This window comes from Parasteatoda tepidariorum, chromosome 6, assembly GCF_043381705.1.
Source record: "Parasteatoda tepidariorum isolate YZ-2023 chromosome 6, CAS_Ptep_4.0, whole genome shotgun sequence".
NCBI classification, from domain to species: Eukaryota; Metazoa; Arthropoda; class Arachnida; order Araneae; family Theridiidae; genus Parasteatoda; species Parasteatoda tepidariorum.
Window position 1 is genome coordinate 35,079,912 of NC_092209.1, and position 18,837 is coordinate 35,098,748.

The 18,837-nt window shown below is 27.1% G+C and overlaps 1 protein-coding gene across 1 annotated transcript in view; it reads left to right on the forward strand.

The window, feature by feature from the left end:
• Positions 1-3,854: 3,854 nt before the first annotated feature.
• The window catches only part of LOC107451805 (lysine-specific demethylase 2B), a 31,753-nt gene continuing 16,770 nt past the window's right edge, over positions 3,855-18,837 (forward strand). Inside the window, 12 exon segments of the mRNA XM_021147955.3 lie at positions 3,855-4,015; positions 6,805-6,943; positions 8,241-8,319; positions 8,577-8,623; positions 8,709-8,881; positions 10,683-10,789; positions 12,763-12,856; positions 14,640-14,793; positions 15,649-15,764; positions 17,141-17,569; positions 17,647-17,739; positions 18,237-18,317. Of these exon segments, the coding sequence (XP_021003614.3) occupies positions 3,971-4,015; positions 6,805-6,943; positions 8,241-8,319; positions 8,577-8,623; positions 8,709-8,881; positions 10,683-10,789; positions 12,763-12,856; positions 14,640-14,793; positions 15,649-15,764; positions 17,141-17,569; positions 17,647-17,739; positions 18,237-18,317 (1,557 nt within the window). The 5' untranslated portion in view covers positions 3,855-3,970.

The following is an 18,837-nucleotide window of genomic DNA, read 5'->3' on the forward strand; positions in this document are numbered from 1 at the left end:
GTCTTTTTAAATACCTAGAATAGAATTTCAAGTGTCTCGAGATTTAAAATCGTTTAGCTAGAAATCTGATTTATAACAATTAATCTATGTATTGAATTCCTAGTCCATCCAACATTTTAGAACCAACTCCTATTGACGGTGATTTTTAACTAAACTCTTGCAAGCAAACTCTTGCAATTTCAGCTATTGCATGTTGTAAATAAAAAAAAAGACATTAAAAATTTTTTTTTTTTTGAATTAGCTAAATGGTGTTTTTAAGGAATACTAAAACAAATAAGAACTTATAAAATTAAACTACACTTATTTGAAACTAACATTGCATTACCTTAAAATGACCTTTTGTAAATCAGAACCTCATTATTTGAAATTTTTTTTTAAAAAACTTTTACTTTTATTTGGTGAGACGTAGTTTAACTATTTTAAAATGTTTTAATACATACTTTATCTAGGGAACTATACGATTCTAAACAATTTGCAATATTTTTTAAAGCACTAAATTTAAAATAAATTAGCTTAATGGAGCTCTTGCAGAACGGCTAGTCAGCTAGCAACCGGTCACTTCTTCAGCATTTGAATGTGGGAATAATTCGGGAAAAGCTGACAATACTTTTAAAAATTGTGGTTTAAGCCCAATATTAAAAAAATAAAATTTTTATATGTTTACTTTAAATGTTCCAAGTGAACGATTTGACGCTGAGGGATTAAAGTAACTGCAATATTTTCTGAAATGAATAATAGCATTTGTAGGGAAAACGCCTTAGGTGAGACCCTTCAAAAAATCTAACTTTCTGCACAGATGAGAGGCGATTGATTATACTATCACCCCCTCCCTGTTAAGGCCTGTTTAGACGATCCAATTTCTTGGACAGAGATTGATTGATATTGATGGAAACTTGTTTTGCTTTAAGCTTTGATCGTGTAAACAAACATCCAAGAACTTGGTCCAACTTCTTGGACGATAGTAGAGCATGTTCTACTTTCCATCCAAGTTTTTTCTCCCTTAACCAATCAGCGTCTTAGGTTTTGTGACGTCAACAATCAGGCAGCAAATTATGTCATCTTCCTGTCTGTTTTCATATATTTTAGTCCAAATAAATTGATCTGTTGCGGTTCATTTGTGTTATTATGATTTTATTTGAATTTATTTAGTTATTTTAAACTTATGTAAGTATTATTTTATAATGTTGAATATGAACAATGCGCATGCGCGAGTTTTTCTTTTAACGAATCAGCGACATTCAAGAACTTGGATAGTGTCAACGAATCATCCAATTTCTTGGACAGAGAAATCCGTCCAATTTCTCGGATTCAAGAAATTGGACCGTGTAAACAGGCCTTAAGAATAATTGCAAACCACAGAAGATCAATGCTTTCGAAGAAGTTATTTAGGAAAATCCGTGAATTGAATCTGTGTTCGATTTATTACACGATTTTATTGTGCAATCAGTGGCGTAGTTTCGGTGACGAAACCCCCTCTGAAATTAAACATAACTTGATTAATGAAATATTAATTAAGTAAGTGGGATGTACATATGAAAAGTTTTTATTATTCATTTTTTTGTAATTTAAGCATTCCGAATGAATCTATATGTATATACTAAAACTAGATTTTTCAATATTGCATGTAAAGTTACCTTTTGAAAGTATAGTAATATTCAAAAGCCCCTATGAATATTTGCAAACCGCAGAATAAACTTAATGCTATTCTGCGAACTATGCAATAAAGAGAAGTTTATATTAAAGGGTCATAACTTTTGATCGCTCTCCTGATTAAATTATTGAGGCCATTTTTCAAAATTGCAGCTACTCCCTATGTTTCGAGGGTCAATAATCCGAATCAATCGGAAAATGGTAGGCTTATTCTGAGAAAGTATACAAGATATGTTTTGTAACTCAATAGGAATGGAGTGGTTTGCTTATTCTAGTTCTATCTTGGGGACGTTCAAATATTACAAAAGCAGCTAACGGAGGGGGAGGGGTATCCGAAGAGGAGAGGAGCTAACGGAGGGGGAGGAAAAGTCCGAAATTGCATAAAACAAGCTTACTTAATATTTGAACGGCGCCTTTCGATGCATAGAAATTGGCACTTAGTGCCTGAAAATCTGATCATAAATCAAAAATGATTTAAGGTGATGTATTTTTTTTTTTTATCTTTGCCTCGCTGTACAATAACTGAAAAACTGCAACAGTGTATATCAAGGCCGGGATAGCCTGGTTGGTAGGGCACTGGGCCCATATCCAAGAGTTCGTGAGCTCGTTCCCCGCCGACCGAAGACTCCCAGTGTAGTAAATGAAATGGTGACTGATGCACTTTAAATCTGTCGAGTTGCTAAGTCCTCCATGTTCCCATTACAAATCAATACCTCTGGGTGTACTGATCCAGGAGTTTCCTGTCTTCTGGATTGGTACAAAATTACAAGGCTACGAAGTTGAACAGCAGTAGTCGTACACCCAAAAATTGGGTCGACTATTCAACGACGGATAAAAAAATAAATAAAAAAAAAGCTGTAAATCACATTTTATTCAAAAATAAAATTTTACAAATGAAAATTATAATATTAGACCCTTATTTGTAAAAGAGGAGGAAATGTTGAATTTTCTTGCACGTTAAACTTTGGAAAATCCCGAATTTTTATGTAGATTACTGTATTGATTGTCCCATAGTTTTATTATCCTGCTAACTAACTGAAATCTTTTAGTTTTCCTTTTATCGTGAAGAATTTTTAATGCATATATCATGTATGTTCATAAGTTTTTATTTGCTAAAAAATGAAAAAAAGAAAAGAAACAAAACAAAATTATGCACTGTTTTTTTTTTTATACCTAAACGCTTCCTATAAATATTAAATCTATATCTTTATATAATGCTTTTGTTTTTTTAAATTGTTGGTTAGAAATATAATATCGCTCGCATTCATACATAAAGCCTTTTTTCTATCCTTAGAAGATTATTGTTATCGATAACCATTAAGTATACTTAAACTTTTTCGCATTTTTAATCTTTTTTTTATCTATCAAAATGTCCCAGTTTTTGTGTAGAAATTGATTGTTTTTTTGTTTTTCTTTAGTTTCTTTAGTTATTATGCAAAGTTTTTGTGAAATTTGAGTAATATGTGCTTGGCATCAAAAGATTCTAATTATTTTTTATTTATTTACTTTACTCAAGGTTAACTGCTATTAATTTTTCCATCGTATATTTGGAAGTATAAAAATAATCACATTTTGTTACAGTTTTTCCATGAAAACTTTCGGCAGCTGTAATCGTTATTTGCTCATCACGACATTTCTTTTCTCTTGGCAGACAAATATCTAAAATGTTATATCTTTTTTTCGATATAATACTGAATAATTATCAAATAAATGTGCTAGTACTAATAATGTTCCTTTCTTTTATCTATTAAAATGTGCAAGACTGCTACAACCGTCATCTGCCTACATATTATCAAAAACCGGACAATCGTCATTATTTGTCTATTGCGAAAATTGCCATTTTCGGCAACGTGTTAAATAATATATGATTTTTATCATTTTTGCATTTTAAAATGCAAATTTTCGTCAAAAATTATTGGTTTAGTGGCGTTAATTAAATTATTAAGATTGTTAATGAAAATTTTTGATGCCCACATGTATCAAAAATTTTAGAATAAAAAAAAAGCGAGAGAATATATGATATTGAAATATTATCCTGAATATTTTCTTTGGTTGCACCGCGCCTAAGAAAATTTCAAAGCAAAAAAAAAAAAAGAAATAATTTTATTAAACCCATTCTTTTAAATTTGCGTCTATGACCAATTTTTACCTACTCAAATACGCGGACCTTTTTAAATTTTGTACTTAGTACATTGGCAAAAGTGAATCTAACCTAAACGCAACATGCGCAATTTTACCATCACCCCTTATTGCGTGTTTACTCATCAGCTGAGGGACTCGCCGGCTCGTAGCGTGGGTCTGGGTAGTTTATGGGAAAGATATGGCGTCCGCTCAAGATGCTGAAATGAAACTGCCGTCATCAAAGGTAGAATTCAAACTAAGTGTTTGTTTACAATTTAAAAGCTAGATGCTGGTTCTATTAATCATTAATTTATCAATTAAATTTGATTTCAAGTGTTTTCTAAATGCTATTTTAGATTACAAGCAGTTAGAAGTTTCTTTATTGTTGTTCTCTTGCGTTTTCTGTTGTTTTGAATGAATTATGTGCTAACAAAAACCGCGTGCTTATAAATTTAATTTTTCTCTTTTTACTTTTCGTGATTAAATTTTTTTAGAGATTTTGCACAGGGAATAAATTTCTTTTTATTGAATTCTTGATAGCTATATGTTAGCGTTCTTGCATCTTATCTTATTTACATTAATTAATGCTTTGTCGAACTTATTTACTTTCGCCTTTATTTCCTGCCCTTTTAGATTTTCGATATGGTAAAATAAAAAACAAAATTTCAAAACGTGTTTTTAAAATAAAGCCTATGTATAGTTTTAATGCTGAATTTAATAATTAGCTTTTTAATATAATTTAAAAAAACTAAACATAAATGTTATAAAATAATTTGAAACAACTAGTTGAATTTATGTTTACAATTATATTTCAGTATTAAAAGGCTAATAAAACTCAACTAATATTGTTAATTATAAATTAAGTGCTTATTTTTATATTTTTTATGTAGAAAAAAGATTGGTATTCTTGATAATTAATTGACATACTTTAAAATTTTAGATTTAATCAATGCTTTTAAGTAGGTTGGAATTATTAGATAAATTCTAATATTTTGTGCTTTTATTTTTTCAATATGTTAATTATTGCATCATCTTACTATCTAGAGTCCATTTTTATTGATATATTTCTGTTTAAATAAATATTTCTTAAATGTAATATGAGTAAGTTTTAATAATGCTACATAATTATATCATAAATTTGTCATTAATTAATGTTATGAGGTGATGACAATTAAAAATTGAAAGAATTTTTTTTTCCTGTATAGAACTTTATTTAAATTTATTGGCTTTTACAGAATAAATAAAAAATTTATTTTGGGAGAAAAATAAATAATTCTTGAATCATTTCATTCATTTAAAAAAACTTGTACTTAGACTGTTTTCTAATTTTAATTAGATAACCTAAATTTAAACTGATATTGTTTATTGTGTTTATTAAATGTATCTGATTTTATATTTTCATATATCGATAATATATTGGCAAATATTTTTACTGACATTTAAAGTAACTTTATGTATAAACTCAGAATTCAAATGACCAAATTTTAAAGAAAAATTTTGATCAGTACAATTTTAATTGAATTCTAATATTTCTTTTTAAGTTAAATATTATTTCTAAATTTTTAAAAATAGTGATATACTTGCCTTTTTTATTTGTTAGATAGTTGTCATTTTTATCTTTTTTAGATTTGAGTTCAGGAATCTGTTTAGGTTTTTCTGAGAGGTACCTATTTTGTGAAAATTTAGACAAAAAAAAATCAACACAAAAATATGATAAAAATATGGATTTATCATTTCTTAAGAGATGCAAAAATAAAATTTTGAGAAAAAGTATTTTGTGAAACAACCGTTTTTCCTAGAGTTGAATTTGTGAAGGTACCGCTAAACGGTAGTAAATTCGGCCTGGACAGGCCCCTGGAGTTAAATATCTACTGATTTAGAATAGCATGTGAAAATCTGACAATAATTACTACTAATCGATAAAATATCACTCTTACCTGTAAAATTAAAATTATTGAACCATAAAAACGTTTTTTCCAAAACTGAGTTTTATATATGTGTTCAATTATTTTTCAGCTCTTTATAAACCTTGTTCACTATTTGAATCATTAAATAGGTGTTTTAATAATGCAGTAAAATCTCTCATGAGTGACCACTCTCTGTTCTACAATAAAATGGTGTTACCTCAATGGACTTCAAAATGTTATCAAAGGTCCATGATTTTTCGCAAGTGATTTTAATTTTCCTCAGTGTCATTTTTTTGGTAAGGAAGTGCTACACGTGTTGGATCATGAAAACTGGATCAATGAATAAAACTTAGTGTCAATAAAAATGGTCCCTAATTATGTGTACAAACAAATTTACCAATTAAAAATGATAGAACTATTTTAAATAAATAAAAATTTATGTTTTTTGTTTTAAGTTAGTATTTAATTTCATATCATAAAAATTAGCTGACTATAAAAAAGAACAGGTTTGTTTGCTTGAAATGCTTAGTTTATTCTAAAATAACTATTTTTCTTATTTAACTTTCAACTCTAAAAATAAATTAGGTATAGATAGCATCATCTTTAGTGCACTCTAACTGCAACATAAGGTTGTCTAGAGATCGTAAAAAAGAGTTCTCTTCATAAGGGCCACCCACGAATATTTTGAATACATTTGAATCTACTTATTTGTTTTGTTAATATCTTCGTTTTGAAATTTTTTTGTTTCCTTATTTGACCTTTTCCACATTTGATGTGGAGGTTTGAATCAGTCTCTGGGAGAGGTTTTGATGGTCTCTCCTAAAGGTTTTTGTCCACACAAAGTCTATGGGAAGAATTCTGTGCGTCCCAAAATTGGTTATAAATAAAGGAGGTCACTACACAAAGGTGGTTTCTTCTGGAGGTTTCGCTGTCTATCCTTTAGTTTAAGAAAAAAAAAACAACTAGATTTTAAGTTTAAAAAAATCACTGAAAAGATAACTAAAATAAAAGATTCTATTTTTAATTTACATTTATTTTTTTTAAGAATTCTAATTGTATTTGTAGTAAATTAATTTATGTATAAAATTTAAGTTGAATAATTCTTAAACTTTTTATTGATTTTCAGAGAGTCAAGGAACGGAAACATTATACTGAAGATTGTTTGCAAGATGAAGAAATTGAAGGACGTCGTATGTTTTCCGTTGAAGAAAAACTCACCTGTGATCGCTTTGAAAGTGGTTTTGTTGATGAAATGAAAGGAGAAGGTATATTTTTAAAAATAGTTACTTTGTGCTTTTGAGTGCTAAAGATGAAAAAGAAATAAGTTTTGAAACTTTGCTAAATCTCTGATTATTCATCTTTAGAGATTAAACAATTAATGTTTTATAAATAGTAATTCAGAGTGGAATTGACTTGAATAACCTTAGTTTTAAAACTTTAAATTTTAAGTTGCATTAATTTGCCTCTTGGCAATTACAATTTTTATGTATTATGATTTAAGACTAAAATAAAGAAAATATAAGTATTTGTTCATAAAGTGCTCTTAAAGAATTGCATGTGCTAACTCTTAATAACAGCAATTTGAGTTTGCAAGAATTTTATTAAAAAAAAAAAAGAATTAAAAATTACTTATCAGATAACTTTGCAATGTTTACAATTAAATTTCTTCAAGATGGGAGGGAGAAATAAAAAATGTAAACAGTTTTATGAAATGACAGGGGAAGTTTCAAATCTTCTCAGCATATTACAATATAAAACATGTCAAGCTTTAAAAACAATGTTTTAAAAAGTTGACCTCCAATATTATGGAGCTCAGATGATTGTAAAGTCTTTGTAAACAATTAAATATTTTAATTATTACTTATAAATATTATATTACAACTAAATATTTTAATTAAAAGTTTTTTTATTTTAATGCTAATAATGTAAAATCTTTATTTATATATTTTAATTTAATTTTAAACAAACCATCGTTTTTTTATTTAGTTATATCTTAAATATATGTTAGTTATAATAAGTATATCATAAGTTGTATTGATTTTTTTTATTTGCAGCAAATCATTAAAAGAAATTTCTTTTAACAAATTTTTGATTAATTAATATTGCATGCTGAAAGGAGACATTTTTAAGAAAAACATTAACATGTAAAGAAATGTACAGTAAAAAACAAAATAACTTTAGCTCAAATTCAAAAAATAATAGAGAATGAATGAAGAATAAGAAGAAAGAGTTTAATCTAGCTGTTGAAATTCTATTTCAACACATATAATTACTAGTTTCATATGTAATCGTCCCCTTCTCTTGTGGACCACTACTAGGAGGCCAGGAGTCTCTTGGATTTACAGACCATCGCCTCTCTTGTTCTCTATGTTTTTTCTTTCTCTATTTTTTTATTGTCTATTTTAATCTTGCCATTAGAAATAAAAAAATAACCAAGAAAACATTTTTATTCATATTACTTTAACTATGTATTTTTATAATAAATATATTGTAAAAACAATTATAAGTTTTGAGTTTTAAACTTCTGATTAAAGCATATTTAATTATTTAATTTAATTATAGATTTCAATTTGAAATATTTACAAGAACATGGATTTGTGAAACCTGTACTTTTTAAGGACAAGGCCGGATTGGGCATGAGGTAGAATAAAATGCTTTTATTTTTCATTGAAATATAAAAATGAAATTATAAGCTCACTTGCCAATGCTTTAAAAGACTAATTTTTGTATATAAGAATGAAATTTTCAATCTTGATCATGATTTGTTTCATGCTAAATTAAATAATTTCTATTTAGTGACATTTATAAATTGCTAATTATTTTCTTAGACTCATTGTTTATTATTGTATGCAAATTAATTGTGTGTTTCAATTCAGAAAGAAAATTATTATTTTTTAGAATGCCAAGTGCTAATTTCACAGTAAACGATGTTCGCCAATGTGTTGGTTAGTCTTTGATTTCTTTATTAGTTTAATTGAAATATTGTTCTAAGTTTTAAAATTGTTTTTGTAAAAAACAATTTGTTCTTAGGGAGCAGAAGAATGCTAGATGTGATGGACGTAACTACACAGAAAGACATTGAAATGACTATGAAAGATTGGTGTAAATATTTCGAGAATCCAAATAGAGACCAGTTGCTCAATGTGATCAGTTTAGAATTTAGTCATACTAGGCTTGAAAACTATGTAGAATCACCTACACTTGTAAGTAATGGTTATAAATTGTGAATGTGTTTTGGAACTTATGGTAATTAGTCAGATAGTATTATTTCTTTTACCATTAAGCATTTTTTAATTGTATATTTCTTTGGCAAAAATTATCTTTAGATATAGATTATTTCATGAATAATGAATTCTTATTTTTATATATTTTTGTTGACTCTAATCCTTTTTTTTTTCTTTTTGCTATGGTTGTTTTTACTACTTTTTTTTTCCACTTCCAGAAATAATTTTTAAACCATTATGATAACTGTAGTAAATGTATCAGTTTCTGTCAATTCGTTGCATTGAATTGAATTGTTTCAGATAGTATAAATAAACCTAATGCTATTTTACAGTTAGTGTAAAAGAGTTAAATTTATGTGTATGATAGTAACAGATACTTCCTAGTGGTTCACTGCTTGTTCTCCGCCTATGCATTGTTTGGTAAAAACTGCTTCTTTAAATGTTTACTATCACCCCTTAAATTTTTGCCCATGAGTTTTGTAACACCCTGTATGTACAGTGCACAAAAAAGGGGCTACTCTGAATAACTTTTGATTTAATGATCGGATTTTCACGTTCTATGACTCAATCTTAATGGTTAGGTGACCTATAATATGCTAATTAATTAGTGTGGATGATATTTAAGTTACAAAAGTACTTTCTCTGATTAGACAAATAGTATTATTTCTTTTACCATTAAGCATTTTTTAATTGAATGTTTCTTTGGCAAAAATTATCTCTAGATATAGATTATTTCATGAATAATGAATTTTTATTTTTATATATTTTTGTTGACTCTAAACCTTTAATCCAAATAGTTCAGGAGAGCGACCCAAAGTTTGGCCCCCCTAATATTAATATTGGTTTTTGCATATTTCACCATATCCCGAGCTAAGTGAATTGAAAATTTTTTGCACACAATTATAAAATTTGTTTTTCCAGATATTATTCCAGGCAAAAAATATTTCACTAAGTATTTACTATTTTTTATTATTTTATTTAATGACAGTCGAAAAACTTTTGAAGAGTAAGGTATGTTAATTTTTTTATAATTTTAAAGTATCTAATTTTAGATGGCGAAATACAAAATTTGAGCAAAATCGGTTGAATAGTTCTTGAAAAATCAATTTTCAAATATTTGGCTTTTTAAAACTCAATTTCTCAAAACCCATTCAATCAATTTTGCTCAAATTTTGTATTTTGCCATGTAAAATTAGACACTTTAAGATGATGTAAAAAATTGTATTCCTTACTGTTCAAATTTTTTTTAACTATAGCTAAATAAAATAATAAATATTTACTAAAATGTGTTTTTTTCTTGGATTTATTTTTGGATAAATGAATTTTATAATTGTGCTCAAAGATTTTTCAATTCGCTTAAAAAGTTCTCCAGTTACAGCGAAATATGCAAAAAATAAAATTAACATTAAGAAGTATGTATGTAGGAGGAGTATTTGTATGACTCTCCTTAACAAACGAGTAGGATCATATTTCCTAGATTGCACCTGCCCCCTTTATCTTGGCGGTCAAAAATCTGGATCTGTCAACAAAAAAAGGGTATGTTTATTTAGAGAAAGTGCGCTTTTGTGTCTGATTTCGTAATTTAAAATATTGTCTGCACTTATAAATCAGCGCATTTAGATCAAAAATTCTTCAGGGTGGTCTGTTTTTTTATTTTTTGTTTATTATTATTATTTTTTTTTTTTGGTGCACTGTAATTTAAATATTCTAACTATTCTTCTATATTAACTCTATTTAAATATTCTAATAAATATTCATAATAGGATTATTTAATTTTTAGGTACGACAAGTTGATTGGGTAGACTGGGTGTGGCCAAGACATTTAAAAGAGCAGCAGACTGAAGGAACTAATTCTTTAGATGAAATGAAGTATCCTAAAGTTCAAAAGTAATTATCCGCTTGAATAAATGCTCAAGAATGTATCAAGTTTTTTTGTAAATTTAATTATTATTTAATAATATTTACTAAAAGAAATAGAAGTTTTAGATAATAAGCCATAATCATTAATTGTTAATCATTAATTCTACCTCAATATGAATAGGGTAGTAGAGTTATTTCGATATGAAAAATTTAAATATCAATAATTGCACAATATTTTGAAAGCAAAAACAAGGAATTTTAATAACAGTCAAATTAATCCAATTTAAATAATCATTTTATGTGCATGCATAATTTTTTTCATCAATTTTTGAACGGACAAAATGTTATCTAAGATATTGATGATAGGTGAAATAAAATCAAAGTTTAAACGTACGTGTGGTGAAACATAAGCAAGTTAATGCAAAAAAAATCTTCAGACATTTATATTTTCACAGTAAATTTTGGGTGATTACAGATAAACTGATTTAATTTATGCACTGTAAAACTCTTAAAAATCATTTTCTTGATACAATTCGATTCTAACTCTACAATAAGGTACTAACAGGGTGGCCACCCACCTGGAAAACCTTGAAAACCTGGAATTATCAGGGAATTTTTTTTATACTTGAAAAATCAGGGAAATTTGGATAAAAACCTGGAAAAATCAGGGAATTTTAAAGAAAAGCTAGAAATTTTTTTAATTTCACTAATGTAAATTATTTACTAATTTTCTTAATTTAAATTATTTCATCTATTATACCCATTTTTTTAGACGGAAATGTATCTCCAAGCAGTTTAAATATCATCAACTTAGCAATATTTTGCTTGCATCAAAATTTGCTCCATTACAGCTCTGTTAAACTAGAATGCCACATAAAATTCACCCACTGTTGCTAAACGAATGTGGAAATCTTTGACCGCTATGGACTGTGCAATTTAGGAAAGATTGTGGTAGAGGTGGAAGAAGGGATATTAGCTTCTGTTTTTAAATTCTGTCCTTGGGCTGAATCCATTTATGGCTTAAGTTTGTTCCTATGATTTCGTGGTAATTTTTTTCCATTTTGACAAAATGTTTTTGTATTTTTAACTTTATAAAATTCTCCAAAAATTAGTTGGTTATAATTTAATAATAATAATAGATTTTATATTGCACTCTTTTTCTGAAAGCTTTTGTATTCCCATTAAAAGAAATCTGTGAATTATTTTTTCTCAGCAAACCAACCAATCACACATTTTTTTTTATAATCGCTACCAGCAATGTTTATCGACAAATTGTTACAATTGTTGCATTAATGCTAATTTTTTCTATTTCATTTTAACCTTTTATAACATATTTTAATTTTAAAAAAAGGTTTTTTTTAGGAACTAACTATATACTAATATTTACTTTTACTCTTTTGTTGGTCAATATATGATTTTTGATTCAAAATTTTGTACCGAAACATTAAAAAATGAATAAAAAATCTTGCCAAATTGTCAAAATAAATTATTTTTTTCAAGATATGTTAAAAAAATATCATTTTGAATAAAATATTTTATAATATAGACACTTTTCTCGCCTACACTTTATTAGAATAAAGAAACTAAAACCTGGAAATTTTAAGATTTTTATCCGGAAAACCTGGAAAAATCAGGGAAATTTGAAATCTGATTTGAGTGGCCACCCTGACTAACTATAAGGGAAAAGATTTAATGTGTTGAATTCATATAGACAAACAAAAATTTTAATACTTTAAACATATGTGATGATTAAAAATATTGAAATTCATTATAAACTTGCTAAATATGATTAATAGATGTTAATTTTTTCTTCATGATATTAAAGAAGACTATTTTAACAGGGATTTTGTTATTTGATAGAATATTTTGAGTGTAGAATTTTATTTTAAAATTTTGGCTGAATTTAGATGTTATTTGAAGAAGTTTCTCAAAAAGCATGATTTATTTGTAAATTTGCTTTGTTTTATAACAATTTCATGATTAATTGTAATATTTTTCAGGTACTGCCTTATGAGTGTTAAGGGATGTTATACAGACTTTCATATTGATTTTGGTGGAACGTCTGTTTGGTACCATATTCTTCGAGGAAAAAAGGTTTTCAGTCATTTTTATCTCTTACTATTTGATATTATGTGTGTGGACAATTGTTCTACTGAAACTTCTTATTAATGTTCACGAAGTGAATTTTTTTTTTAGTTCATATATTACATGGTGCATAGCATTTTTAAAAAGTGCTTGAAGGTGCTTATTTTCGATTTTCGTTATTTAACAATCCTTAAAGGTGCTTTTTTTCATTGGGTGTTTTTAAAAAGTTCTTAATTTTCTCTTTTCAAAAATGAGATTTTTTTTCTTTACATGAATGAGAAATGAGATTTTTTTCCTTATGTTTGTTGAAATACTTGCAAATCCGTATGTGTGTCTACTGAGTTCGGTGAGATCATTGCACTACCATGTGCAACTATGTTGCATTTTGCAAGATATTTTCGATTTTAGACTTCATTTTCCACCCTCTGATACGGAACCAAAAAATTTCCTGATCTTTTATAAGGGCTAATATAATCAAGAAAAGAGTACTTTGTCAGGAACTAGTTAGTTTATCGTGATTATGTAAAGCCTTTGAAAATTATTTTGCATTTTGTTAATGTATATAGTGCTTAAAATAATTTTTGAGTTCTTAAAAAGTACTTAAAAGGTGCTTATTTTTTGTTGAAAGATTTGGCTTGTATTAATTGACTTTCATGCAATTTGACCCCCAATTCCAATAATGAAGTTGTGAAAATTTTTATGTTGTAATTTCTAATTTACAAATGCACAATCTAGTACATTTTTACTTATTAACTGATTAAATAACCTACAGTAATTTTTAAAAGGAAATACAAGATATTATTATTATGTCTATATATATGTACTAATATTTAAAAAAATGAAGAATATATAAATTCAATAAATTTAATGTTTTTTTTCTATCAATTTTTAAACTTCTAACTCATGTAAAAAGTGCTTTTAGATCTTTTTTTTAAATTCATTTTATTACATTACGCATTTGTTATTTAAATAATACTTAGTTAAAATAACATAGTACTAGAGCTGCAGTGTGTTAGCAGACATTGTGTCCTCTGATGAAGTGCTGTTTTTGCTGACATGCATATTTTTAAAATTTTGTTTTGCTTATTTTTAGTTTCTATCTTTTTATTTAAATTATTTACATAAGACAAATTTAAATTTTAGAACTTTTCCATTTTGATTTATTATTTTAAATTTTTATCTTGAAATTTATTTAATCAATTTCATACTATAGTTGGATTACACATTTACTATTCACACAGAATATGTTATTTTGATGCCATAAGTAAGCCATTTATTTAGTAGCCTTGTTGAATTAAATCATTGAGCTTTGTTTTTGTTGTTAATTGCAAACATATCGTCAGGAAATAGCTGAATGGTTTGAGTTAAAGTAGGATCACCAGTGATTTAATTAAGGATGGAAAACAGAAAAGTCAATAAAAATGTATTCAATTGGTAAATAGAAAAGTCATTAAAAAAGGAATATTCATATATTAAGCTGCATTTAAAATAGATTTCAATCTCTTCAACAAAAAAAAAACTAGTCTTGTTCTGTTTTAAAAATAAAATTCAGACTTTTCGATTTCGGCATTGTATGTTTCATTATTTCATTGATTTTCTTGCATTTGTCAGTCATGCTAAATTTTATTTTTTAAATTCCTGACAAATATTCCTGAAATATTTTTGTTTACTTTACGTGCGAATAGCAGAAGGCTGGAATTCTACGAAGTGATGATGATGTGACCTTTAAGTTGATTGTCTACTTTATTTAATAAGTCATTGAAATTTTACTGTATTTTCATTTTCCTTTTAGGTATTTTGGTTGATACCACCTACAGAAAAAAATCTAGCTCTTTATGAAACATGGGTGTTATCTGGGAAGCAGGGTGATGTTTTCTTTGGTGATACTGTCGAGAAATGTGCTCGTGTTCATCTAGAATCTGGTGACACATTTTTCATTCCAACTGGTAATAATTGTGTTTTGATTACTTTTTAAAAGAAAAAAAAAATTATGTAAATAGTTGTTGCCTATAAATATTTTTTTCCATTGAAGACTTTATGTATTATTTTTATAATTTATATTTCATCATATATATATACAAATCTTCCAACTGTTACGATTTAAACATACGAACTACAGTTTTCTTAATTTTGCTATGCCCCATGTTTCCGGTATTGGATCCCACGCTTTTCCTACAGTCTGCCATGCTCAATTCGAGTAAGCAAGGAATGCACATTTGGGAGTATACTTTCTTATAGTGATCCCAAGGAAAGAGAATCGATTTGCAAAAAACGATCACAGTCTCCTGTCGATTTGGTAACAGTTATCAAATGTAATCATCTTGCTGAAATTAGTAATCAAGCAATTCTATTCATTATGATACATTTATGCCATTTATAGCTAGAAACATTTATAGTTGATTGAATTATTGATGTCAAATCATTTTATTTGATGGTCAGTTGTCTTAGTTAGGAAAAAGCAATTAGTTGTAGTCTTATAACATGCATTTTACACTATACAAAAATATTTAAATCTTCATACTTTTAAGTTATTTATATTTTATAAGATTTAGGGGATTGATCATATTAGAGCTATACAATTTACAAATGAAATCTTGTTGATTATTTGCGATTTTTCTTGTTGCTAAGTTGTCATCATGTTTCCTTACACTTTCTTCTTTAATTAAGTTTTTCATTATGGATTGCAATTTATTCAATAATTACTTAAGTTATTTTATTACCATTTTCTTTAAGAATTGTTATAAGCATTGAGCATTTGAAAGTTATGTCTGTTAAAACATTGATTAAAATATTTTTTTCAGGCTGGATTCATGCTGTGTACACTCCTGAAGACACTTTAGTGTTTGGTGGCAATTTTTTACACAATTTTGGAATTGAAAAGCAGCTACGTATAGCTGAAGTAGAAGATTTAACTCATGTATGTAATAATTGCTTTTTACTTTTCATTTTCTGATGAAGAATGTTTTGATTATATTGTATTGTCAGAAACCAATATGACATTTTTGATTTTTAATAAGCTGTGTGATATATGTTTGAAAACAAAAATTGAGTAGCTTTTGTATAAACAACAATTAAACCTTTCTCTTAATAAAAATTTCATGTTTGCATGCTTGTAAAAATTTATCTCTATTAATTAGTATTTTGATGTTGTTTTGTGGAAGACAGATAACAAATGCAAAGTAATTTTACAATCTAAAATTGTTAAATTTGATTCATTGTGGACCCTGAGTAATCACGATTTTGAAATAATTTTTGGGCTGTAATGATGTTCCTTGCAATAAGGAAAATTGAAGTAACAACATAAATTAGGAAAGTTAACTATCAATGTATATATCCTAATAAATAAATGCAAAAAGAAGGAAATAATAATAAAAATGCTTTGGCTATATTGATACAATATTAGAAAGCACACTTTTTTGCAGATATAATCGTGTGGGCTGATGAAAAGATTATATCTTTATTTTACGGAATTTTTTTTTTAAATTTTTTTTTTTTTTACTTTTTTTGGATAATTTCCCCCCTTTTTTTTCATTGTTCTGTTTGTTCTGATTCTTTTTTTCATTGTGTTTTTCATGTTTTGTGTGTGTGTGTGTGAAAGAGAGTGAAAAATGCCAAACTCCGTACCAAAAAAATAAACAAACTTGACTATAACCTTGGCAGATCACTAAGATTAAAGGGTAGTGTCTTCTGTCTAAAAAATTCTCATATTTCAATTTCATACAAAATTCTAAAATCTTTTTATTTCTGGGATTCTTTGGATTTTTCTTAATTCCAAGAAAATTTTAGACTAACAAAGATCTCATTTTTAATATCTTTATTATCCTTTTCATGAATTTTATAATTATGACAAAATTTGTTGATAAATTACTTGTATTATCATTTTAATCTTTGCATAGCAAAAAAATTTTTGCTTATTTTTCTTATATGTTTAAGAAATTGTCCAAAACTTGCTCAACTTAAGCCTTGTCAAACCTGATTCATTATATTTATATAACCAGATTATCAAACATATACGTGTATATGTATGTTTTAGTGCTCAGTCAAAATGTTTATTTAAAAAATTTCTGATTTATATCACTTTTAGGGGCATAACTTATTATTCACATAGGCAAAATATACTTTAGTTTTTTATTAGTTTGTTTTAATTTATTTTGTAATTTTTGCTTTATTAAACGTTTCAAATATTTAATTAAAAATATTTTATGTAAACACTATGTTTTGTAACATGCAGCATTCTTATTTTTTGTTTCATAACTCAATTAATAAAATAAAAAATTATTCTTTCCATTTCAGGTTCCTGTAAAGTTTAGATACCCATTTTACACTGAAATTCTGTGGTACGTTGTTCAACGTTTTGTTCATTGTTTACTGGGCAAAAACTATTTAATTTGCAATGAAAGTGGTGAAGTGATACACAGAACAGATCCTCATACGGATGCTTTAAATTTAACAGCTAATTCAGAAAAAGATCAAAAACCACTTTCCTTAACCCATAATACTGTGCCAATGAATGGTGAGAACTTCTCTTTCCCTTTTAAAGGAATCGGTGATACTTCTCAACAGGAATCTGTAAATGGTGTCAAGCCAGAATCTAATCACGGTGATGAGATCAATCCAGTAACTCAACCAGTGGAATCAAATCATACACCTGTTGAAAATATTCGCAAAATCAGTTTGAAAGAGCATGTACATATCACAAGATTAGAATTCAATGGTCTTAAGGTAACTTCTTAAGGAAATATATTAGTAAAATTTATTACAGTGTAGTGTGAAAATTCTAATTGTTTTGTTGCTTATAGGCAATTCTTAAATGGCTCAGAGGGTTGCCAGTTTCTAAAAAAGGAATACCACTTTATATAAGCAATCCTGATGGTTTATTGAATGATTTGGAAGTGAGTTATTTTTCTGTATAAGGCTTTTAATTAGGGTGTTTTAGTACTCATTGCCTTTAATGTATATTAGTAGATACCTTGGTAAAAAGTATTCGTATTAGAGATTATAAATCTATTATTTATGTAATGAAAAAAAAATTAAAAAATCTGGAGAATCATTATTGAGGAAGGCAAGTTAATAGCATCAAAATCTTTTTAATTGCCTGGTAACATTCTTCAATTTCTATTTTTTAATTTACTTTTTAATATGTACCCTGTCAGGGAGATTTGAAGACTATAAATCTTACTTCTTTGGTAATTTTACTTTTGATTGGGTTTAATTCCTATTAATTTTAATATTTTCTTTAAAATTTTCAGAATACTTAGATTTTTGTTTTGTAAAGACATAAATTTTTAAAATTTTTCTTTCTGTAATTTTTATGTTTTATGCTCAGATCTTTTTTATATATAATTTTGAATGTCTCTTTATTTAATCATATGTTATGTTTTAATTGCAGATTCTATTGTCTGAGCATGAAAATGATGATCAACGATTAGCTATTACTGGAAAACCATCTTTGTTTTGGTTTGATGTTAAGGTATTATGTTAATTATGTATTTTGTTAATTCACTTATGTGTTCAACAGCTACTTCATTGCGATAACTGCATAATTTTATGCAAATAAGCTGTTGACTTTCAGTTTTTCCACTGAAGGGCCAGTTTAGTGCTGCCATGCCTTAGGATCTTTATTTTATATATAGGAATGAGACATCTAACATAGATATCATTTTTTACCAAGTTCATCCTGTGATGCTTATGATTTGTGTTTGTGAATACTTTATATAGAATTTTTCATACTGACGCATTGTAGAAGATTAATATGAAGAACATGATAGAAATGTGACTTTACTCTGTTGGCCTTCCATTTTCTCAGATCTTAACTCTATTGAGTATTTGTAGAGTAATGTTTACTTTTATATCTAGGTACACAACTATCTAGTCCCACACTATTGAAAATGTTCTTCTTCAAAACAAAATGAATATTGAATGTGTACAAAAAATTTTTTGAGAGGGAGGTTGCATTAAATTAGCGATTCAGTGTATATTTGGGGGGGGGG